Source organism: Lagopus leucura, unplaced genomic scaffold (genome assembly GCF_019238085.1).
Source record: "Lagopus leucura isolate 7727_CA_CO unplaced genomic scaffold, USGS_WTPT01 Super-Scaffold_100001, whole genome shotgun sequence".
Taxonomy (NCBI): domain Eukaryota; kingdom Metazoa; phylum Chordata; class Aves; order Galliformes; family Phasianidae; genus Lagopus; species Lagopus leucura.
In genome coordinates this window covers 8,092,980-8,118,040 of record NW_024962262.1, presented here as the reverse complement: position 1 = coordinate 8,118,040, position 25,061 = coordinate 8,092,980, and the positions used below count along the sequence as shown (strand labels likewise).

Below are 25,061 nucleotides of genomic sequence, written 5' to 3'. Positions count from 1 at the left end.
AATGCTAACTACATCACATGGACTTTTTAGGATTCTTTCATCGTTTCTTGTGATCAGGAGTCTCACTGAATGTGCAGAAGAATTTAAGACACTGGACAATCAGTTTTTTAATTCTAAATTATTTGCTTGGCTGGTAGACTTCAGGTTTGGATACACAAGCAATTTCAGTAGCTTGAAAAGCAGTTGCACATCAGCTGAGCTGTAGTAATTGTCCATGTGCACATATAATTGAATCTTCCTTTATTGTAGGCTCAGCTAAGCCACGTTGCATTTACTCACTTTTACCATGGATATATGCACATAATTGCTGTGACTCAGCTGACACTCAGTAAGTTGGTAAGCTGCAGTAACCTGATCATCATCTTCTTGAGCCTTCTTTTTTTTTCATATTTCTGTTTTAAACTGATGTCAGGGAATTTTTCATTTCTTTTCCTTTTCAGAAGTTCCATTTATTTTATTTTGTTTGTTATGAGTGTGGATCCACTTTTTTGTGGTTGACTTGGCCAGGTTCTGCACATTTTACTTCTGGAACCCCAAAGCAAAGGGGGGTTACAAAGACCTGTGTCCACAGCTGCAACTTAGGCTTCTGTGAAAAGAGAAGTCAAAACTTTCCTCCTCCACCAGAGAGGCAGAGAGCGAGAATACTCATCAACAAGCTCAGCACAGACAAGCACTTTGGAGCCATGAAACAATCTCCTGCCCACATGGGAGTCTGCAGGAAAGGGTGGGAGGTTGACGGCTTTTTGGATCTGGCCCCATTTCATCTTAATCTGCACTGGCTCCTGATCTTTTCAAAGTCTCCCCATTGTGCGTGTGATTTCTGCTAAACATGCAGAGAAATTTTTAAGATCAAGACCATATGATATAGCAAGATTAATCTACCCTTTGGCCTTCACCTCTCCCTCCCACTGGGGGAGAGGTTTGGTTCTGCTAATTTGTCATGTTACTTTTTTTTCCCTGCCATCATTTTTTATCCTCCTCATGGTTCACCTAAATTGGGGATTTTGGTCCAAACACTCTCAGCATATAATGAAGATAAATAGGATTCTTCGTGTCCGCTACATGAATTGTTAAGACATTATTGTTTATTTCACCCAATTTTAATGTGGAGAATTTGTAACTCATTTGTAGAATATAAGTGTTTTTTCACTTTTACTATGTATTGTGGCTGAGTGAATCCCTGTAGGTCTGTGAAGCAGATGTGTTAGCACAGCAGCCACTATAACGGCTTCATTCTTTCCCTCATCTTCTGCAACGCAGTCAAGTTTCGAATTGTTACGATATGCGGTAATTAAATATGAATAAATAAAATATTACCAGATAATGAAGCTGCAATCCTCTCTGTCATGTTAAATCATTGATGAGGTGCCTGTGAGTAGGAACTGTGGCTGATGATGTCTCCTGCCTCAAAGTCTGTGATTAGTTTTGGGAGCAATTGTGTAAATTTTTCCATCATCTTTGCATCAATAGTCACAAAAAAAAAGGCTCAGTAAAATGTGTATGGATCATTTTATCCTCCTGCTTGGTCAATTAATTCCTTTCATGTCTCCTGACACCTGAGTAATAATTGGAAGTGGACCAATTTGCTGATAATAACTGTGTAATTCAACGGTTAGACTTCGGAATGAAATTTTCAAGCTTGTTAAAATACAGAATTAGATTTGGGAGAAGAAATGCAGAGAAACCTGTCTTTATCTATGTTTTTAATATTTAACCTATAAAATATAAATCTCAGTGAAGGAATCAAATAATGATCGTAACAAAAATCTTTGCATTCGTCCATTTCAAAGCAGGGCAGATGTTTATCTTGATATTGTAGATCCTACAAACCCTGCTCTTCTGGAAATAAAGTATGCATTCAGTACTTATACTCTCCTGAAATCTTCTCTTGTTCCCATAATAGCTTTGAACTTCTATACCTATGAATAACCGAGACTTACTTCGTTTCAGCCTCTAGAGATAGGCATTTTGATGGCATTCTTCTCACCAGTGAGGTTCCTCATTTTAGCCTTGTAAGCTATACAGTATCCTCTTCAAGCAAGAAGGTAATTTACATTTGGGGTTGGTTATGCTTGAAACCCAAACTTGAAACTGCTTGTGGGGCTGGAATTTACTGCACTTCTTCAGCTGTTTCAGTTGGTCACTTCAGACATATTTCAGTCTCTCTGGCATTCCTTGAGGGGACTTTAAGCCATAACTGCTGCAGAAACAGCATTTCCCAGTTGCAGTCTGTGGGGTGATGGGTTGAGACTAGGCAATCAGTACTTGAGGGCTTGGTTTGCCCTTGTGGTTTATCATTGCACTTGCATCAGTTTATAAGAGTTGTGTCTTCTAACATTTCCTCATTGTTAGAATTACTTTTCCTTAGAGAAATGTCTCTGGTTCTCTGCTTTTATATTACTGATGAATTGTACTTTCTGTCACATAAAGGTAGTGTGGTAGATAATAAGTAAGAAAGAAATTGGACTGGGACTGATTGTTTTTCTTCAGTACCATCACAGAATTCCCTTTGTTTAATGTTAGAGATGTCCAAGTGAGTTTTAAATAAACCCTCCTGCCATTGAGCAGTCTGCTGCAGCAGCACAGAGCTGTACATATGCTAATTTACCCTTCTGAGCTCCATTTTCCTGTAGCTAGGTTGCTACCAGTTCTCAGTTAAGCCCAAGGAAATGATATCTCCAGATCTCTAAGCTGCAGTCACAGAGTAAACAGGCCTCATTAGAAAATCCCATTTGTTCAGAGCATTCTTCCAGTGTAGGAAAACAAGCCTGATCTACACAACAGGGTATTGGCAACCAGAATTACCTTTTATCTCCACAGGTTTGCATGCAGGCACATGTAAACAGGGAGTAAGCAAACAAAGCCCAGCTTGTGGCACCTAAATAGAACCACATGCTGCAAACCTCGGCCAGCAGTGCAGCTGCCAGCAAAGCTTCAGCGCGCACGCATCCCAGGAGCGATGTCAGCAGCTGTGAGCCCCACAACACTTCTGGCAGTGATGGTTTCCAGTTTAGGCCTGGCCATGCTTTACATCTCTTGCCCATCTGTTTGTTTTGCATTGTGTTACATCATCCCAATTGCAATAGTTAAACTATAAAATCATCGGGGAATCATACAGAGGAGAAAGCTGCTTTTTGCAGATCGCCCCAGGGAGGGCTTTCTATTCATAGGACCTGGTGTCAGAGAAAGTGCAGAGGCTTTTTTGTGGAAGAAACAGACATATGGGAAGCTGGGACTGACACTGGCAAAACCACGGTGATGTTGGGAGCAAATAAGAAAGTTACTGCAAAGATATTTTGCCCTCACTTTTTCTGCATTTTGGTTATCAAGCAGCTTCATGATGTTCTGCAAAAGCTTCTTGGGATCCAGACATTGGTGGAATGGAAACTGAGAAATTCAAGCACTGAATTTTTTTGCTTCCATTACTTCCTAATTCAATGTTTGGAACTCTGAACAAGATCGACATCCGTGTTCTTGAGTTAGTTTGCAAGATAGAAGTCAAATTTTGTCTTTGAATAGCTAAGAGGAAGATAGAAAGATTTCCTGCGAATAAATCTGATCTTTAATTTAACTTTTGGTTTCAGCTTGTTTGGAATTCTTTGTTAGGGGCTTTTGGTTTTGAAAATATTAATATGAAAATAGAATGTTGGAATGTCTTTTCAGAAAATTGAGTGCCTTTTTGAGAATATTTATAGAAAATAAGTTATTAAACATTGGCTTAGCATCAGGTCTTTACTGTTAGCTGTTCCTTATCTGTTCAGAAACAGCTTCTGACTGTTGCATCTCTTCCAAGACTAGGAACACTCTTAAATATTGAATAATCCCAGACTTCTAAATACATATTTCAGAGAAGTAAGACTTTAAATAACAACCTTATCTGAGAAATTGTGAATGATTCATAAAGAATAACATAGAAAAACTTGCTTGAATTAATTATTTTTTCATCTTTCATAGTTGTGAAATGACTTCGACAGAGAAGCAGCCCAGAATTTTGCCAACCCATATGACAACTCTCTTCAAATACTAAGGAGAATTTTATTTTTATTTTTAAAAACTTAGCTCTGCTTTATATATATATATTTAGTTAATGGAAAAGATGCAGAGCTGGAGATTTTTTTCAACCTCACTTTGTAGAACAGAAAATCAAAGGGGTCTAAGATTCAAAAAATGAGACACAATCCACTGAAATACTGTATAGTATCATGAGTGCCATCTGTGATTTTCCAAAGTATAGTGTAAAGCATTGCTTCTAACCTAGCCTAATGGATATAAATGTAGTCCTCTTAATAAGTAGTTAGCATTTTCCATGGCCACCCTTGCCTACTCACTGCATGTTGATTAGTTAAGCATCAGCTGCATAATAAGTTGCAATCCTTCCTCTAAATGTTTACAGTCAAGACTGCTTCAGAAGATGGTGTGGGCTAACATGTTTTGGTTGGCTTTTATTTTGTTACTTTTTGACAGCTTCTCCTGAGCTGGGCTAGCATTTGTGGTTTTGTTTGGTTTTGTTTTTTTGTGGCTTTTTTTTTTTTTTTTTAATTATTTGGACATGCCTGTTTAAGCAAAACCTAGTGTTTCTGGAGCAGATTGAGTTGTGGAAGATGTAGACAGACAGCTCCAGCATCACATCAGGTAGGTCTGTTCCATGAGAGTAAAAAAAGATGTAATCCATGAAGTCACGAAGACACTGTTTCTCACAGTAATAACTTCCATCATATTGTTGGTTTGGAATGAGTGGCTATACATCTTAATGGGATGACAGGATATTGGCCAACAAGATTCTGAATTGTCTATGAAGGAAAAAATGCATTTTGGGGGATATCCATTCTGCTAATGCCCTGCTGAGATAGACAAAGCTAATCAGTCTGTCTTTTCAATAAACGATTTATCTCTCAATAGTTGCCCCACTCAGGAAATTTTACTGACTTTAATTCATCCATTAAGCAAGCACTTTTCTAAAATGTTCTTGGACTTGCATTCAGTTTTATGTTAGAATGCTTCTCTTCCTTTTTCTTATCTTTCAGCTAAGACCAGATAGAAGTGCTGACAGTGAAGAACCTTCAGAGTACCTTAGATGAGTCATACAAGGAAGGCTTAATCAAAAGAACTATAGAAGAGACCTGAAAGGTCCCAAGGGAGAACTTGCTGTACCCAAATTGACTTTGCAGGTTTCTGGCTAACCTGTTTGCACTGTTGTAGTTAGGGAAATTCAACGAGTCCTCTATGTGATTTACTCCAATATCCTTTATCCTCCAATACTTCTTTATCCTTGCAGTTAAAAACATGTTTCCTCATGTCCCGATAAATCAGCCTTCTTTTTTGTCCTACTTGTGATACAGCCACTAAGTAGGAAATTGATTCTTTTCCTGGTAATCTGCTGCATACCACTGGCTGCAATTTTTATCCTATCATTGATATTATGAGTTTATGATCCCATTTATATTACTTATCTTTCGCTGGTTATGTGTCCCAAAATTGTGCTCTTTCTTGGTGTTTTCTGAACTCTGTAAATGGGATGCACAGAAGTTTATTTGTTGTGTTACCTTATACTTTAGCAGTCCTGAGGAAAGCAGAATAGTTCAGGTGTTTTCTATACAGTGCTACTGTTTGTGTCAGCAGGATGATGTTGTTTGCTTCAGATTCAGCGTGTGACCCACTTACCTCCCTCTTAGCAGAACTGTTGCCCAGGATTTACACATGCAGTGAGTTGGCTTCTGCCTTGTTTCTGTTGCTTATTTTCTTGACTGTGGTGCTTTGGACTTGTTCTGTTTTGCTGTTCGTTTGTTTTTTTTTATGACATCCTCAGTTAACAGGATTCACACTTGTAGTTTTACCCATGGTGATGCCATCTCCAAATTTAAAATGTTTACTAAATTATTAAGAAAAGTACTGATATAGTACCAGGCTCAGAAACAAGACCCTCAGCTCGTTGTCATAGTAGGAGAGTAGGAACTATAGGTAACTATCTGCCTTTGTTTTCTAATGCTCAAATGCAATTTCTGTTGATGATAATTTGCCTAACTTGGGATTTAGATTTCAAAATCCTGGTGAAAAAGACAAAGCCTCCTGTGCTCCAGTTTGTTCCTATTTTCCCCTGCCTTAACACTGGGCACTACTGAAAAGAACCTGGTTAGAATCATAGAATGGCCTGGGTTGAAAAGGACCACAATGATCATCTCATTTCAACCCCCCTGCTATGTGCAGGGTCACCAACCACCAGACCAGGCTGCCCAGAGCCACATCCAGCCTGGCCTTGAATGCCTCCAGGGATGGGGCATCCACAGCCTCCTTGGGCAACCTGTTCCAGTGCGTCACCTCCCTGTGTGAAAAACTTCCTCCTGATATCTAACCTAAACCTCCCCCTGTCTCAGTTTAAAACTGTTCCTCCTTGTCCTTGTCCTATCACTATCCACCCATGTAAACAGTCATTCTCTCTCCTTTTTATACACTCCCTTCAAATATTAGAAGGCCACAATGAGGTCTCCCCGGAGCCTTCTCTACTCCAAGCTAAACAAGCCCAATTCCCTCAACCTTTCCTCATAGGAGAGGTGGTTCCATCCTTATTGCGTGCTCGTTTCAGTTACTGTTTTCTGAAAACTCAAGTTAGGCTGACTGTCCTACAATTCGTAGTTTACTGCTTTGTCCCATTTTTAAAGATAAGCAATTGCTTTGGATTTTTCTTGTCTCTTGGAAGTTCACCTGCTCTTCACAATTCTGAAAAAATAATGTTTTCTGGCTTAAAGATTGTCCCTAGATGGTCTTCATGTCTAGCTAATTTGCAGATGTTATCAAAGGGGTTTCTCTAACCTGTTCTGCTTGTAGCATTCAACCACAAATCAGTTTTCAGGTATATTCTGTAACTTAAGAAACTTGGCTAAAATGTGTAAAATTTGGCCATTTTGAATGAATTTTTCTCAGTTATATGTTTAGTTGATACTTTCTATGTGAAGCCAGTGTTTGCAAAGGAGGACTTTTTACTTTCTATCTGTGAAAGAGATAAAAGCTTGTAAACTTCCAAAAGAGTCACTTGAGTTGGAAGATGATTTAGAAGAAGTGATACTCTTCAGACAGGAGATAGCAGTACCAAAAACCTAAGATATGTTAAACTGCAACATCATCACTTCTATTATGTTGGAATATATAAAAAAAATGTTGGAATGCCTGTATGCTTTATGCTTAGAAAGATGTTAATATTTACCATATGGACTGGATAGGAGGCCTGTTTATTCTCAGAGTAAAGAACAAAATGATTTTAATAGATAATATGATAAATATTACTTCTTTGTACTGAGATGGAAAACAATCCATTGATCTTGCTGAACAGAAAAACTGAGAGAATGAATTTGTACCATCCTCTCATTTCATTGGCAGTTGTGTGAATGCCAAGAAAACGCCATCCAAATTGTGCAGACGAAGTAAGGCACTCTAATGATGGATGTTTCCCCTGACTTCACCAGAGGTATTTGAGGGGTAAATGATACCTGCTGTTAGAGTATATATCCAATAAATATACTTTCGTCATAGAGAGAAATAGACAGTCATGAGCAAAGACAGCACATCTTTCTCTGATGAAGAATATATTGAAAGAAATATTTTGCATTCAGTTGCTGTTGTAATGCAGTTGTACTATCTTAACGATTTCTAGTTAAAACTAACTTCTTAATATTCTGATCAGCGCACATAGTGTGGTATGCCAGAGAGGATTCTGAATGCAGGGGCAAAATAAGGAGCATTTTAATCAGCATTGAAACAGCTTGAGTGAAGTAAGATTAACAAGCAATGGTAATTAAAATCTCTGGAAGTGAACTAGAGTATGTGGCAAGACGTGCAAGGCATACATGTTAAAGATTACATGTGTGCTAGAGATGTATTTTAGGTAGTGGCAAATAAATTCCCTATTTCAACTCAGTCTTAGAATCATAGAATCATAGAATTGCTAGGGTTGGAAAAGACCTTAAGGATCATCAAGTCCAACCACAACCTAACCATCCTACCCTAAACCTAACAACCCTCAATCATGTCCCTGAGCAATACATCCAAACAGGTTTTAAACACATCCAGGGATGGTGACTCAACCATCTGCCTGGGGAGCCTATTCCAGTGCTTTACAACCCTTTCTGTAAAGAATTTTTTCCTGATATCCAACCTAAACTTACCCTTGCTCAACTTGAGGCCATTTGCCCTTGTCCTGTCACCTGTCATCAGTGAGAAGAGACCTACTCCACTGTCACTGTAAGCACCTTTCAGAGTCATTGCTAATAACCTCACTTCAGCACATAAGCAAACTTTGTGTCATGTTCCTACTAAACCACTCTCAGGGAGGAATCCACTGAAATAAGTAAATAATAGTGTAGGAAGATAAAATCTATTTGCAGCAAGATCACAGAAGAATACAGAAAAAAAAATGATGTTACCATGTGCATTTAGTAAAAGAGCCCATACAAAGCTTATAATTAGGATATGTTCACCAGTTCTCAAACTCTGTAATTTATATCTGGTCATTTCATGAATAAAATTTATACTTTAAAACGTACAGGTTCCTAACTCATACAAATCAATGTGTTCCAATTACTTTGGAAGGACTGTAGAGTGAATGGTTGATGCCTGTGCATGATATTTTTAGCTGTCTAATTCTGAATGAGTTCCATCCTGCCAACAGCATCTTTTAGTTATGCACACAGGAGCATGTTTGAAGATAAAGTAGGAAATTCTTGAAGTGTTATGGTTATACGTAAAATCAGTTTCCCTTTTTAAGAATACTTTCTGGATGACTTCACAGAATTGAGAAACAAATAAGAACATTGAAAAATAGGAAATTTGACAGCATTAAATATCAGTGATATTACATGATATTCTAGTCAGATTCACAAATACCTTCACTATTTCTAACCTAGCAACCATTTTTTTGAGAAGTACGAACATCTCAATATATGCTTAGGTTGAATGAAGCTACTTGGCTTCCTAACAGCTTGGAAGTTATTGTATGAAACTTTTTCTTTGTCAGTGAACGCTTATCCTAGTTTCAGAATTGGAGAACACCCTTTCACATTAAAGAAAATTCAGCGTTTTCATATTTTATATCCCAATAAAAGCATGTTTCTCAGGGATAAATAAAGAAAGCTAGGTATTTATTGCTACAAAAATTTGTCACTTTTTAAATAGTCAGGGATCCTAATCCTCATAATGAGCAGAAGAGTGGTTAGAAATCAAATCAATAGATAGGATGTCACAAAAAATGAGTATTTACAGTAGCAGATAGCTTAATGGATGGGATAAAGCTTTAGGATTTTGTATTCTGCTCAAACTTCACTGTCCATCTACATCAGAAACACACTGAATGGGAAGACATGCAGAATAAAATTGAAGTCGACACAACCATGAAAACAGAAGATTAGAAATTACTTAAACCCTAGCACAACTCCTTATATCCTTTTCCTTTCTGGAAGCTGGTTGATAGTTACCCTTATGAACATTTTGTAATTGCAAGCCATAGCTGCCTCTGATTCATCAGTAGGGTTGGGTGAACTGCATTATATATCAGTGCCGCTAGAGAGGATGATGCTATTTCCCTTTTGCTGAAGAGAGTGAAATTTAGTGCTGCAAATAGAAGATTACTGGTTTTAATTGAAGGCATAAATGCAGCAAAAAAGTAAAATCTTATTAGCTGCATTACCAATTAGATACATGGAACAAATCACTCAATATTAAAAACAAAAATATGGAGTAATGATCTACTGATTGGCCTGAGGACATGGATAGTGAGGCTGACATTGTTAAGCAGTGGTAAAAGGTACCAGCCTAAGGCTTACAGTAAAGTGGCTTACCAACAAGCATGGACATCCTTCATCCTCCTCGCTTGCTTATCTGTAGGATACAGCTGTCGCTGAAGCAAGTTAAATGTTCTCATCCTAAACAACCAGATTGGCAAGGATACCAAAGAATAAATATCTGTTCCTTACACACAGACCTCAAAGAAGACAAAATGCAACAGAAAGTGGTATTTTAACCCAGAAAAGAAGCTCAAGAAGTTCATGCAGTGAACTTCTGAGTAGCTGAATCTCTTGGTAATTTTTGGTAATTCTTGGTAATTGGTAACTTTTCACAACCTTTTCTAGAAAAAAAGTTAAATTTGTTCGTTTTCTCACGTATTTATTGTGGATTAGTTATTCTCTGCTGCTTTCTTGCCATTGTAAAATTTAATGAACACATAAGCTAATTAAGCATTTTGGAGGTGGAACATCGCAGAGTTGGAGGTTGGAGGCATTATGATTCTGCGCATTAGCATCCCATGGTTACCATATGCTAACGTTTTATGCATTTGACAATAGAAAGAATCAGGGGCACATAAGTATGTTGGGCTTCCTCCTTGTACCAACTGGCACACTCGGTGGCATCACTGTGCAATCTCAGGTGCTTTCCATTCTTTATCTTGGCCCTGAGGTGTCTCAGTCATGTCAAGTAGTAGCCCTGGGGTATTTCCATTTTTTTCTCAACCTTATTGTTAAAAATCCATTAAATGCCCCAGACACCCATGGTAGTATCCCTGTTAGAGAGGCATTGCAGTGTGTTATGTTGTTAGTCTCAGTGCTGATTTTCTGTGTTAACCTCTCCTACTTTGTCACTCTGTCTGTAGTTATACAATAGAAGATCTTATTGCAGGATGTTCTGGCTGAAGAAACATTCTTATTTATCTGATATACTGAGTTGGAAAGCAATAAAGTCTGTGATCGGACCTTGAAATTGACCTTCTTTTGCTTCATGTTACCATGGGTATCATCATTTTGTTGCTTTAATTTTCATCGCTAGTGAGAGGAAGGACTGGGGCTTTATGAAATGTTTCTTTCCTCACTGAACATACTATAGAAAAATATTGTGTCTTCTTCACTGAGCATGCCCACATGTGTGAGAAAGAGCATAATTCTCATCTGTCTGGATCTATTTCTGGTAGTTTTGGCATCAAAAGAAATTCAGGGAAAAAAATCCATTTCATGGCTTGCCAAGCACCTATTGTACAGTTATCAGAGTTATCAGATGAAGAGAAGAGAGTATTTATTTCTTTGCCAGTGTAAATACTGAATAGAAAATGTGGTTTTAGAAACAATGCACTTTTGTTTTGTTTTCTCTTCTTTATGTATAGATGTCTTAGAAGAGGCAAGCCATGGTTGTGTCCTTACTGAGTGAGGTTTTTGCCTGCAGTAAAATTTAATTCTCCAAACTTAATGTGACAATATCATTGCATACATAAATTGTTTGTGGGAGCTCAGACCTTTCTGCAGCAAGCAGCAGAGTAACATTTTATCCAACAAACAAAGGTTTTCCAGGTCTGTCTCTAGATGACTTTTGAATGTCTCCAAGGGTGGAGATTTTGCTATGTCTCCGGGCTTCTTCCAGTGGAAAAGAGCACTGGATGAGGCTTCTTCCAGTGCTTATGCGTCCTCAAAGTAAAAAAAATCATAGGGAACCTTCTGTGTTCCAGTTGGGGCTCAGTGACAAAATGTCTCTGTCTTTCCATTTACACACATCTTCGTTTCCCACTTTATTATTTACTTCACATTTCTGAACAGGCTGGGTCCAAGTAAGTGCTATCCTGAATATTGATTGAGACACGATTTTGTTTGTAGGACAGAAACATAACTTAGACGTGCATTTAGACACCTCTTCTGACCACCTTCTGTCTATTCCTTTCCAATAACGTGACTGGGAATGCACCTTTGAATGCAGAATCTTGTCTCTAACCTCTTTCCAACTCCGGGTGGTTATAAGGTATTCAAAATATAAGTAGGTATTAATAATTGCAATGAGATGAAAGATAAAGTGCAGCCTGTAGCATGAATTGCAAACAAAGAATGCAGATACCATGTTCTTCATATGGTGAAAGTAAACAAAAGCCTCATGTACAGTAAAGTGTATTACATTAAGTAGATGGCTATTTTCCTCATGGACTCTTAAGGTTTTTTTTACTAAGCAAGTGAATATAGTCTGATGGTTTTCGTTTGGCTAGATGACGTTATTTTAGCCTTTTTGCTCAATGACCCCTAAAATATTCAATTACCTTACTGACTGATTCCTGTGAATAGGGACATACACTAGAATAGAATCATAATTTTACAAAATCAAAGAAGTTGACTGTTAGATGTTTGGGCATTTTAGGTCTTTGCTAACAAGGTAAAGAACCTGTTTGCATTTGAAATGTATAGACAATTTCTGAAGCACCCATTTGTGCAAGTACATCATGTAAGTTTTCTGATGTAGTTGCCTACTTGAGTCTATCTGAAAGCTTTCATCTGTTTCTTCCTGTTTTCAGTTGATAATCAACTCATACAACAGAGTAGACATTTTCCTCCATTTCCAGTCGTCACTTGATATGTAATGAGATTAGCAATGAATGAATCACATAAAATGTCAACAGAAAGAAATTAACTACTACTAGTAGTCATTAGGAACATGGAAGAGTTTGGGAAGAAAAGCTTCTTTGGGAAGACTAGGGCTTTTCTATGGTCCTCTGCTCTCAGATGTGCTGGACATTCCTTCAGTAATGCATCAGTTCTTGTTTCCATCTTCTTCAACAGCTTGACGACAGACAAGCAGTTAGGGCGGCCAAGAGAAATACACTTCATGACATCATTCACTGGTGGAGATATTTAAGTTAATTAGTTATGCTCAATTTTATTTCTTTGTACTCTAATCTGTCTAAACTATGTTACAGGCTTCACTGATCGTCTGTGGAGACTAAATAATGTGCAGGCTTGCACATAGTATTTTCTTACTAGGGAGAAAAAAAAATCATGTTTATTTCTCTTAACCTATTTTGAGAAACTTAACCATGGGAAGAAAATGGGGAACAGGTCTGATACAGAAATAAATGTCTATTTATTTATGTTTAAACAAGTGAAGTATACTGACATTTTGAGGTGAATGCAGTATAAACATTGCTGCAGACTTCTAATTGTATACTGGCTAAGAAGTGGAATATTTTTTTCGGTCCTGACTGTATAATTTGTCTAGTGATTAATTTAGTATCCATTATGACTGCAAGACATCAGCTTTATGCACACCGAGTTCTTTCATCCTCAGGCCAAGAACCATTTTGCAGGCGTAATGCAAGAATGCCTACAGAGCTGTGTGGGTGTATATAAACCCTAACCTGAACATCTTGCAGTGTTCTCAAGTGGGAGGGTAATTTCGCCTCTTCACTGATTTTACTGATGTCTCTTATGAGCAAGTAGTGCCATTTCCCTCAACCTTTGATGAATTGCGTGTGCTATACAATGTGGGCTGTTGCTCACCAGAGGATTAAGCAGGAGCAACAAACCTGCTTCACTTTCTTCAAACCTTTCATGAGTGACAGACACCTGCGTCATCTTGCACAGTCTTAACATTTTGATATATAAAAGCAGCCTTCCAGTTCTTCCAGAGGTTACTACTAGGCTGACAAAAATGCTTACACTGCAACTAAATCATTTAAAAAAAAAAAAGCAACTGCATTATTTGTGCTGAAATCTTCAAAAGCGAACAAATTTTATGTGTTGTCTCGGCACTCTTAAATTAAGCTGTTCTAAGTACCTGCAGTAACCATGGTATCTGAAAGTCTGGATTACCGCAGCAGTTCTTTGTCTGAAAAGTGGTACATACTGTACTTGGATTTTAATGGAGCCATTTGTACAGATTTTATACTTTCCCGTAAAACTCCTCAAGATGAATGGAAACAAGCGTGGGCTAAATGTTTGTGCTTTTCATGCTCTTTCTGTTTCAGAATCTTGCTGGCTTTCTTAATTGCTAACTTATGTAATTTCTTTGTCTTTTAGAATGTCGAGTGGTGAAATCTACTTCTTATACCAAAATAGCTTCAAGTTCACGAAGGAGCACCACCAAGAGCCCAGGTCCATCCCGACGCAGCAAGTCTCCTGCTTCTACCAGCTCAGGTAAAGCAAGCAAGAATTTCTTCTTAAAAGCAGCAAGCAGTTTATTTCAGTGCAACTGGCAGTATGCTTAAAATACAATATTTCTGTAAAATATATATGTAAAACAGTTGATAGTAAAAATTCACTTACTGTCAATTGCACATGAGAAGAAATGTCTTCTGATACAAAAGAATTCTTCACTACTTTATAGATTATTCTCCAGCATTTCTCTTCATTTTCCTTCATTGTTCTTCCGTGATTTTGTTTCTTGTAGATAAAGACTGACAGAAGGAAGTATTCCTTCTACTAAGAACTGAATAAACAGTTCAGAAAGTAGTCGAGTCACTCAGTGTAGTGCCTGTGTCTGTACATGGCAGATTTCAGGGGTTTTTTTGCATTTTGTTTCTGAGGGAGCTACAAGTCAGCAGTGAGGAAAGAATAGGCTAAAGATATTAAGCATATTGAGAAAGAGGAGAAGGACAAAGACAGAATGTAAATGCAGAGATGTGTAAATCTGAGAAAAAAGATTGCTGAGGAAGAAGCAAGTCAGAGTTGGCTGAACAAGCCAGTGGTACAGATTGGAGGAGGATGAACAAAAGCTTTAATAAGTTGTAATTCTGCCTGGAGGGACTTAATTGTCCTCTCCTACTAAGCAGCCTATAACTAGTTCCTCCTCGCAGCTTTTTCGAAGCAGATATGTAAAAGAAGAACATTAGATAATTTATCTGTATTGGGGCCAGTGCAAATCCTAACTCATAAGTACAAATAATACTTGGTACGGGCCAGTTGAGTAGACCCAGTCCAGCGGTTGCAGCACTGCTTGTGAATATAGATTTTGTAAGAGGCAAACATTAGAGCTGTGTGAAAGTCACCTCACTCTTTCTTGCTTTAAGTATTCTGCCTACAGGGAGGCAAACATACTGGAACCTTTTTGTTACCTGCATCCTGCACCATAATATCCTTAGGGGGAAGGAAGGTGGCAGTCAGAACTGTCCAGGTGCTAAGGAGCTCCTAGATGCTTTCAAAGAGGGGAGGTGTGAATCAAGTGGAACCATATTTTTCACAAGAGTAGACTAAGAAAAAAAGTGCTCTTGATCAGGGAAGGAGGAAAGTGGGGGTAACACAATGAAAGACAGAGGCGTAGATCTGTGTGTAGGAGGGCTGGGAGGCACTGTGCCTCCCACTGTCTTAGGAACATCTGAAATAGAGAAGCCTGAAAAGAGGTGATGGAAAGAAGTATCAGTTGTGAGGAAGAAGCACGCAGACTAACTCTTTCTGAAACATACTTCAAGTTATTTTATTTGTAACTCAATGGAACAAAATCAAATTAAAGTTTAGCAAAAGAGGTTCTACTTGGTCCGTGGATATTACAGATGTTTTTTTCCCCCAATATTTTTTTATTTGTGAGTACAGGTTATGAACACTGACCTATGTATGTTCATTTTTATATGGAAAAACAGTCCTACTCTGCATAAAAAATGTTTCTACCATGAGACTAGCAATATTTTTTCCATGGTGAGTGCATGATCCCATTCTGGTTTTGACCATGTGTTAAATAGTAATGTTTTTACTTAAATATACTTGGGAAGTGTAGATGAATAAACTTTATATCTCCTACAGAGAAAAAAAAAACAAAACATAAACATTAAAAAAAATCAGTGTATTTATTTTAAATACACAGTTTGATGTTAGACGTTGCAGTAAAAGAACAATGGAAAGAAAGCACAGACACTTGAGTAATAAGCAAAAAACAAAATTCTCCCGTGAAGTGGAGATGTCATACATATTTCACTGTTCTGCCATCCAATAGGCCTAAAAATAGTGCCTGTTTATTGGAATTACATATATGTAACAGCAGCAGAATATAACAATTACTGTCAAGAGCATATATGAGCAGATAATTTTTTTCCACGTTCTTTACATTAAATATCTCACTATTATACTCCCATAAATGACCATTAATGAGGGCATTGAGTGCACAGTGAGGGCTTGAGTGCACCCTCAGTAAGTTTGCGGATGACACCAAGTTGGCTGGAAGTGTGGATCTGCCTGGGGGTAGCGAGGCCATACAGAGGGATCTGGACAGGCTGGATGGCTGGGTTGAAGCCAATGGGATGAGTTTCAACAAGGCCAAATGCCGGGTCCTGAACTTTGGCCACAACAACCCCAGGCGACGCTACAGGCTTGGGGCGGTGTGGCTGGAGGACTGCGTAGAGGAAATGGACCTGGGGGTATTGACTGATGCTCGGCTGAACATGAGCCAGGTGGCCAAGAAGGCCAATGGCATCCTGGCTTGCATCAGAAACTCTGTTGCCAGCAGGAACAGGGAAGTGATTGTCCCCCTGTACTCAGTACTGGTGGCCGCACCTCAAGTACTGTTCAGATTTGGGCCCCTCACTGCAAGAAAGACATTGAGGCCCTGGAGTGGGTTCAAAGAAGGGCAACAAAGCTGGTGAGGGGTCTGGAGCACAGGCCATATGAGGAGAGGCTGAGGGAGCTGGGATTGTTCAGTCTGGAGAAGAGGAGGCTCAGGGGAGACCTCATTGCTCTCTATTACTGCCTGAAGGGAGGTTGTAGTGAGCTGGGGGTCGGCCTCTTCTCTTGTGTAACTGGTGATAGGATGAGAGGGAATGGCTTCAAGCTGTGCCAGGGGAGATTTAGGCTGGACATTAGGAAATACTGCTTTTCTGAAAGAGTGGTCAGGCATGGAATGGGCTGCCCAGGGAGGTGGTGGAGTCACAGACCCTGGAGGTGTTCAAGGAACGTTTGGATGTTGTGTTGAAGTTTAGTGAGAGCGATTGGTGATGTGTGGATGGTTGGACTGGATGATTTTGTAGGTCTTTTCCAACCTTGGTGATTCTGTGACCAGCACATAAAACATAAATTTACACTTTTGCTGTCAGGTTACTGCCAAGTTTATATATGTGTCTTTTACTCTGTGCTTTTAAACTGCTTTTAGTTCATCTTTTAACGACTGTCTTAGATTTTTTTCTCATTAGGTATTAGCATAAGAAGTAGTAGAGAAGAACTCAGCTGTTCTGATCATAGGCTATATATATATATTCCAAAAGAAAGGCATATTGTTTTCACAGAATCATAGAATCATAGAATGGCCTGGGTTGAAAAGCATCATCATTATCATCTAGTTTCAACTCCCCCCTGCTATGTGCAGGGTCTCCAACTTTGTTAAGGCTTGTATCTTAAAAGACAGGAAGTTGAGAAAAGTAGTGATACAGGGTGGGCAGAAAGCATTATCAATTGTATCATTAAATTGTACTCTCAACAAAAAAGGCTGTGAGCTATATACAGAGAAATGAGTAGCTAATTAGGAAGAATCTGATTCCTCTTCGTTGATTCTTGCTTCTCTCGTGGAAGTTGGAACATTGTTGCCAAGTAAAAGGATCAGATGCCTGGTTCTGTCATCAATTCTTGCCTTTATTGGGATAATCCAAATTCTAAAATGATGGGAAATCATTGAGTTACCCTTAATTCTCCGGTATATACATCTTTAGTATGTTATGCTTTTTAATGTAGGCAGACTTTTTTTTTCCTTCCAGCACAGAATAGCTAATAGGAATGAATAATTTTTGAAGATAACAAAGGCACAGTTTTGGGTTCATTTGCACATTGTGACTGAAGTGATGAGTGAGGCTGGGAAATGTAGACAGACTACTTTGGTTTAAGCACTTGAGTATCATTCTTAGGAGCTGTTCCCCTGCTTGTTGTGGAGTTGTAAATTATGTGAACTAAGCCTGACTTTGGCTTGAACCAAATGCAGTGAAGTCCATGAGATATTTGTTCTGAGTGCAAACAGTGTCATGGAGTGATGAAGTTGCCCATGTTTGTCTCAATGGTTTCTTAAAGTGCTCACAGAAACTGAAGGGGGTTGTGATTTGGTTGTCTTTAATGTACATATCTCAGTTTCACATCTGTAATTTGGAGAGTAACTTTTTATCATAACTGACGATTTGAAGATCAATTCAGTAATGTTTACAGATGACTTCTGGAGAAAATCCTGCTTGAAGGGCCTAATGTGTAGAGCCCCTGATTTCAATCTCACCTTGGTGGTCCCTGGCTGTCTGCAGAAGCAGACAAAGGATGCTGAGTCCCTTCTCCTCAGTGAGCCCCTTGTTGAGAACCATCAAGTAGTGAACCTGAAAGCCCCATGCTGAACAGGACATGAGAACAACAAGGAAAATGCTGGCCCACAGGTTCAGGGATACCCAGCCCTGGCAGAGTGGGGAGAAAGGATAGAGCTGCAAGTGCAGAGCAGGCTGCAGGTTTGCAAAGAAAGACACTTAGTGATGCCTGAGTCTGTGCCAGGACTTAGTGCGATGCAGGTTCAAATTTGCAATTGAGAGCAAAGGAGAACAGACTCATCTGTAAGGGAATGGGAGATGCACTCCTTACCCTTTCTTGACATCAACCTAAAATGAGTGAAAAAAACGTGTCTGCTTTTACACCATTGATTGACATATTTAAGAGAACTGTGAACCTTTCAATAAATGATGTTCACCTTTCTTTCAGTCTTGCTTTTTCCCTTTTGTTTTTAAACATGATATGCTTACAATGCTTATGTTTTCCTGTTAGCCTCTCTGGCTTCTGAGAGCAGTTGAAACCTCTGTATCTGTAAAAACACAGAAGACTTTATTTCTTAAAGAGTACATGCAAGCCTTTAAGATATGTGGTAAGGGTTGACTTCATTATTATGTGTTCTGTTTGTTTTTCTGTTTACGTCTGACAGTGTTTCAAAACAGTACCACAAGCCAGAAATCTCACTCCAGTAGGACTGCTTTATGTTTTTTTACAAATGCATTTGAGGTATTGTCTGTTTCAAAATACTTTCAGTCTGAATTGCAAAATGAAGCAGGGAATAAAGAAGGGAACAGCAGCATCAACTCACAAGCAGGCAGAATGCTGAAGTCTACTTCCACGTGCAACAGATAACCCTGCCTCTACTTGCTTGTCCTGATATCTTCTCAAAGTCTGTAAAACACTTTGATGGTTTTTTTGTTGGCATCAAATATTACTCAGGAAAGGATGTCATGAAAGTGACGTTGAATTTCAGAGATACCAGGTATCAGCTCATTGCCAGTGACTGCAAAGTGTAAACATCTGACAGCAATTCAGTAGCTGTTGGCTTCCGTCCAGCTACTAATTAACACCACTGGTGGCAGCCTCAGTGCAGGTGTAGAGGTAAGACATTCAAAGAAAGCAATGCTTTCTTCTTCAGATCATTATTTTTAATCATATCAAGAGCAGCATGAGCTGGAATTATTGTATCCTTAGTCCATTAAATTAAATGAAAGTTACTGCATTCAGATGAATTCTAGCCACTAAAATACAAACTATAGTTTTAGGACTTGCAGTGACTTTTCAATTTGAGCACCTCCTTGAGAATTTCTTCTTTTTCACTTTTCATCCCCTGTATGCTTTCTCCTTTTACCCTCAAACTATTACCTAAAATATTTCAAATTGCTTAAATCTTATTTGTAACAATGACTCAAGTGTGGTACTAAGAAGAGTTATTTCAAGAATTTGATTATTTTGTGAGACAAGTGTTTACTACAAGAGTAACTTGCATTATACATATCTATTCCAATTGACAGAAGGAATGTTTATGAAGAACATCTCAAGTAGGCTGTATTAACAAGGGCAGGATAAGTGTTTTTTATGAAAATTGCATCTGGGCAAAGGCTTTGTGAAGTTACACATCAAACTAAAGCTGATCAAAACTGTAGATGTTCCCTAGAGGAAAAAAAAAGTGTTCCAGGATGTAGAAATTGGATCGTACTGAAAGCTTCCCTAGAGCAGATGCTTACACTTTACTTTCCACAGCTATTAAAAAAAAAAAAAAAAAAAAAAAAAAAAAAAAGTAGATGTGTTCCTTTGTAAGAAGATATGTTTTCATTTAGTTTGATTGTTCATCTGTAGGCTGTTACCCAGAAACAACCCTTCTTCAGCCACCTGACTCAAGAAGGTCTTTTGGATCCCAAAGGAAAGAACATGACATATCATATTTTCTTTGGTGGGGTCACATGTGTTTATTCACACTATTACAGATACTCAGCTGACAGATTTTGTAATGAATATGCTGAAACAAAACTTTCCTGATGCCAGGAGTACAAACCCATGGGAGTGATGGAGTCATCCTACGAACCCAGGGATTTCCAGATGATTTATTCTTTGATCCTGGCTTCCTTTTAATTTTTCATTTATGCTATTGGTATTTGATGCTAATCATTAAAAATACATATTATTTTCATTTTATAGCTTATAATAAGAATTGAGAGTAAGTAAGGGGAGTAGATATAGTTAGTCCCTCTTACAGGATGAAAAAGTTAAATGATAATAAAGAAACATCCTTGAAGTTGGTATTCCATTCATGTGGACTGAGAGAATCATAGTCTTTCCAATGAGGCAAAATAGTTCAAAAGAGAGATTTTGCTTAGATCTGACATACATGTAGGTGCTGTCTAAATTAAGCACTACTTAATTTACTACTTAGCTACGTTCTGAGGCTACAGGAAAGTTATTGGGTTCCAGGGAACTATGTTTTCAAGGATGGCTTTTGTCATCTGAGGTTTTGGGTAAGTCTGCCGTGTCCATGTATGCTTGGTGCTTGCACCTTGGATGTTACTGACTTTGGCTGTGGCAGCAGTGCCATTGTTGTGATCAACCTAAGGAGAGCAGCGTGCCCTGCATGTTGAGGACCTGCCGAGCCTCTTGTGTGGGCATTTTGTAATTCTGCTGACATTTCTCATCTATTGATGAACTGAAAAGTTCTTTACGGAAATTTTAGTTCTGGTCTGCTGTGGGAGAGGGAGATTCTTTTTGTATCATCATGGCCTTCTGACATAAACTCTAGGAAAGACTGAATGTACAAGGGTCGCTTTAGCACCAGTTATAAAAATGCAGAACTGGTTATTTTGTATTTATTCCAGTTAGTTTACCACTTAGGTAAAACCTGAAAACCTTGTCTTTGCTGAGGAGTGATAATAAGGCTACTTGCTTAATGCGGCGCTATGGACAATCTCTTCCTTCTGCAATGAAGATAAAAATTACAAGTTGTATACAAATAGAATACAGAACAGAAAGAATTAAATGCCAAGGTTTTGTTCCCTAAATACCTTGTAATTACATAATCTTCTTGAAAGAAAGCTTTGTTTTGAAATGGACAGTGACAAACTACAGGAGTAACTGAGACAAAGTCAAGTAGTTACCTGGCATCACCACCTTCTAGCATACACATATGACATGCATGTGTTGTAACTTCTGTAAATTATTTTTTCAGTTTAGACTGTTGCTCAGCTTAGTCATGAATGCTTTGTGGTTACCAAACAGCCTTCACCACTCTTACTCTCCTTTTTCCTCTTCTCACACACACTTCTGTGTTTGGCAAACCACTTTCATAAACACAGTAATCTCAATATATTTTATAGTCTACAAATGCTAACACATTAATAGGCAATTTTATGGGATAGTATGATTTTAATATAATGCAGTGGCAATGGCAGCTTGTCAGACTGGCACTTGATAGCTTAATTCAGCTTCTCTCACTTTTTGTTTTCATTACTTAATAAAAAAAAACACTGTCAAGATGGCTTATTTATTGGAATACTATCATGGTACTTTTTATTTACAGCATTTCCACCAGTTTATAAATATCTTCATATGAAAACCATTTTTCCATTTATCTCAGTAGATATTAATCCAGCTTCAGTGTTCTATTTTGTAGATTTCTTTCCATGTTTGTGGGTTTCCAAATCCTGCAAAAACAAGTGAAAAGACAGGTTGCTGCCCTGCTATCAAGAGATGACAGTAAGCAGAGGAGTTCACAACTGCTGAGACTGTGCATATGTTTTTTCAGAACAGCCACAATAATTTCATTATTATTATTTTAGCTTTCTAGTATGTACTTCACCTGTGAAATTTTAAATGAATAAATCTTTTTCATGAGACAATGGGAAGGCAGTGTGGTGGGCTGATGTCTCTGACCCCTGCCTTTTCATGAATAAAAGTGACAAGAAACCTCTTCCCTCACTCAAGAACATGATTAATCACAACAGTGATTTACCAATTTCATATGTTTTTATCTACATCATGGTTCCCTGTAGGAATGTACTGTATCAGTCAGTCAGTGAGAAATGCAGTGCAGATACTGGACAGGAATGCAGTTTCAGACCAGAAAGCATTCAACCTAGAAATAGAGTTTTGGGCAGTTCAGAAATACAGAAATGTTACAAATTTTATTCACGTTTGTTCCCATGTTATCTGATCATAAGCTGCATATGTGAGAAAGATGTCGTGATTGTAAATGGAGCTAAGGAAGGTGGTCACAATCAGTCCTACCTCCTCTTGCTCCACCGTACAGAATATCAACTCAATTTGCAAATTCAGTGTAATGATTTGTAAGAAACCAGAATGGTTTATAGCCAGCTGTATGAATAAATAAAATCCCTGCAGTAGAGGAATTATAAGAAGTTACCATTTCTTCCTTGTTGTGATTCTCTTTTAAGCAGTAACTTAATTAGGAGTAATAGAAACGTATATCTCCACGTGCATTGAGCACCCAGAAGATAGACAACATGATGTATGCTGAGAGTTCATTCTGTCAGAACTCGAAGCCTAAGTAGAAGAATGGCTGGGATAACATGAGTTATGTCTGTGTTAATGCAGAAGCATATAAAGAGCTGGAAATAGATTCTACATCACCCAAATCCCGTTTTGGGTTGACTCTAATGTAGAACCTATGTGGCCTTCAGACATCAGAATTTACTTAACAGAGTTCCGTGCTTGATATAAAATCCACCCAAATTGGTAGATGGAGAGAATTTTGCTTAGTCTTCAGTAGAGTTCAATCCTCTAAGTGCTCAAGTTTGGATTCATCTTGCCTTACTTTAGAAGTCTACACTGCAGTGGATACTTCTAGTGCACGGCTCACCAGATGTTTCATATCCCCAGAGCTAGTTGTCAGTTCTAGAGTTTACTAAACAGCTTTTCACAGGAAGTCCTTGTATGTTCACAAAAACCCTGATGTGCTTTTTATGTATTCTATATCTTTGTATTGTGAACATGGGGATGAAAGTGAGCACATTCAGATCTCCTGAAGACTCAGTTTGTTAACTGTCCTCTTGATTTCACGCATTACTGACATCTAACACCACCACAACAGCTTTCATCATTTTCATTTAAAAAATATACTCTTGAGGAAAACATTGGAACTTAGCCTCCAATGGCTAGCCTCCAATAGCACTCTGGATAATCTGGTGATGGCAAGTGAGTGATTTTTAGAGTTTTTAGAGTTCATAATATTTTGTTATTTCATCTAAAGTACATACTCACCAACATGATACGTGTAGGAAATGCACTGAGTCAAATGCAGCATTGCATCTATTTGTTTGGTTTCAGTTCGTAGCCTCAAGTCTTTCTCTTTAAGACAAAAATAAAAATAAGAAAAGGGCAGTAGTAATGGAAAATAACTAATTGGGAATGGGAAGGAATGGGAACTTGTGCCTGGTGTTAATGTAGTTTATTAAAGTATATCTGTTGTCTTAAATTTTCTCTAAAATAGTAATTAAGCCTAAGAAAATCTGCTGGGTTTAAAGAGAAGGCAGAGCAGAAGTCTTACTACTGAGCAGTCTTGATATCTAGCTCTCTCTGAACTGCAGTAGTTTAATATTAGTTTTTTAAATAATAACAGATTTGTTTAGAAGAAACGCTTCGAAACTTCAAAAGTTTGTGACTCCAAAAAACTCTTTTTTGATGTCTTCCTGTATCCCTTTTCATAATTGTTTGCAGAAGTCCTGATAATAACTTCAGTTTTAGTTATAGTCTGTGCTGTTGGCCAGAGCTACGTGTGTTTTTCTTGCCGAAGTGACCTTCAGTGAATGTGTCCATCCATATGGATGTACTCCCCCACACATGCTTTGGACAAATTTGAATCAGTGCTGATATATACAAACCATTGTCCTCTGTACAAAGAGAGTTTGTAGCCTAGATGAGTGCAACGGTTTGCTATAAAAGCATTCTATGTAAATGCAGTTGCTATTTCTTATTGTTCATATGGTTATACAAAGAAAATGCATCTTTATCTTAAACAGTGCCTTGCACAAAATGATGTTGAGATCCAATTGCTTATAGCGCTTAATCGCTATTTAGTAGTTGTGATTTATCACTCAGCATGCTGTATTTTATTGATCCACGTAGTGTAGTAGGTACGGCTGTTCTTCTTCATAATATATGGGCCCATTGTTATCCCGTGAGAGCAACGTATTATGTAAAAAGCAAGAAAAAAGCCATTTAAAATACCTACTGTATTATCCAAAGGAATTAGTATTTGCTAGATTGCCAGTCAGCCAAGGTTTTACAAGAGTTATTGTCATTTTGATTTCCAGATGAGTCATTTGGTATGTTGCCCCCAAAGGCACCTCGTTATGATTCAGTGCACAGCATATAAAATTGCTCAGGCTTTCGGGGCTCCATGGCAAGTGAGTGGGGGTTGTGGTGGCTCAGCGTTGTGAAGCAGCAGCTTTATGCTTAATTGACACCTTTGATGTAGCCCTAAGACAGCACCTGCACCTCCCACTGCTGCTCTGAAGACGTCAGCCTTACGCACAAAAGGCTTCTGCTTATGAATCCTGCATCGCGTTCAGCTCACTCTGTGAGCAGCCCCAGCTATCCTTAACTAATCCCGTCGCTTCTCAGTTTTGCTTCAGCTTGGCTTAGCACAGAGCAGGAATTTTGCTGCTTGCTGTTGTCAGGTTAAACAGTCAGATTTTGTCCATGCTAGAACTCATAGAAGGTAAGTCAAATGCCTTGCTGATATCCTACTATGTAAATATTCTCCAAAGATTCAGAATCTGCGAGTCGAATTGTTGGTTCTTTTTTTCCTGATGCTGATAGCTTTGGACTGTGATATAACAGCTGCTTGTTTAGAGAATATTTACAGAGATGTGTGATGCATACTTGTTAGTGTTTCTACCACTGCTTCAGTGTGAACATTATTGATAGTGATTAGTCTGTAGTAGAATTCTGTCCTCTGCTGGTATTGTTTTGTTTTTTTACTGGATAATGTCACATGCATGAAAAGATACTTCTACAATTATAAGCACTGGCATGTCTGAAGGAACCTATTTACTTGAGAAAGTGATGGTGTGA

General features: G+C 38.3%; 1 protein-coding gene across 2 annotated transcripts in view; it reads left to right on the top strand.

Moving 5' to 3' along the window:
• DCLK1 (doublecortin like kinase 1) overlaps positions 1 to 25,061 on the top strand; it is a 222,883-nt gene that overhangs the window by 135,195 nt on the left and 62,627 nt on the right. For both annotated transcript variants that reach the window (XM_042868303.1, XM_042868304.1), the window contains exon 5: positions 13,806 to 13,922. In XM_042868303.1, coding sequence (XP_042724237.1) covers positions 13,806 to 13,922 — 117 coding nt within the window. The remainder of the gene's footprint in view (positions 1 to 13,805; positions 13,923 to 25,061) is intronic.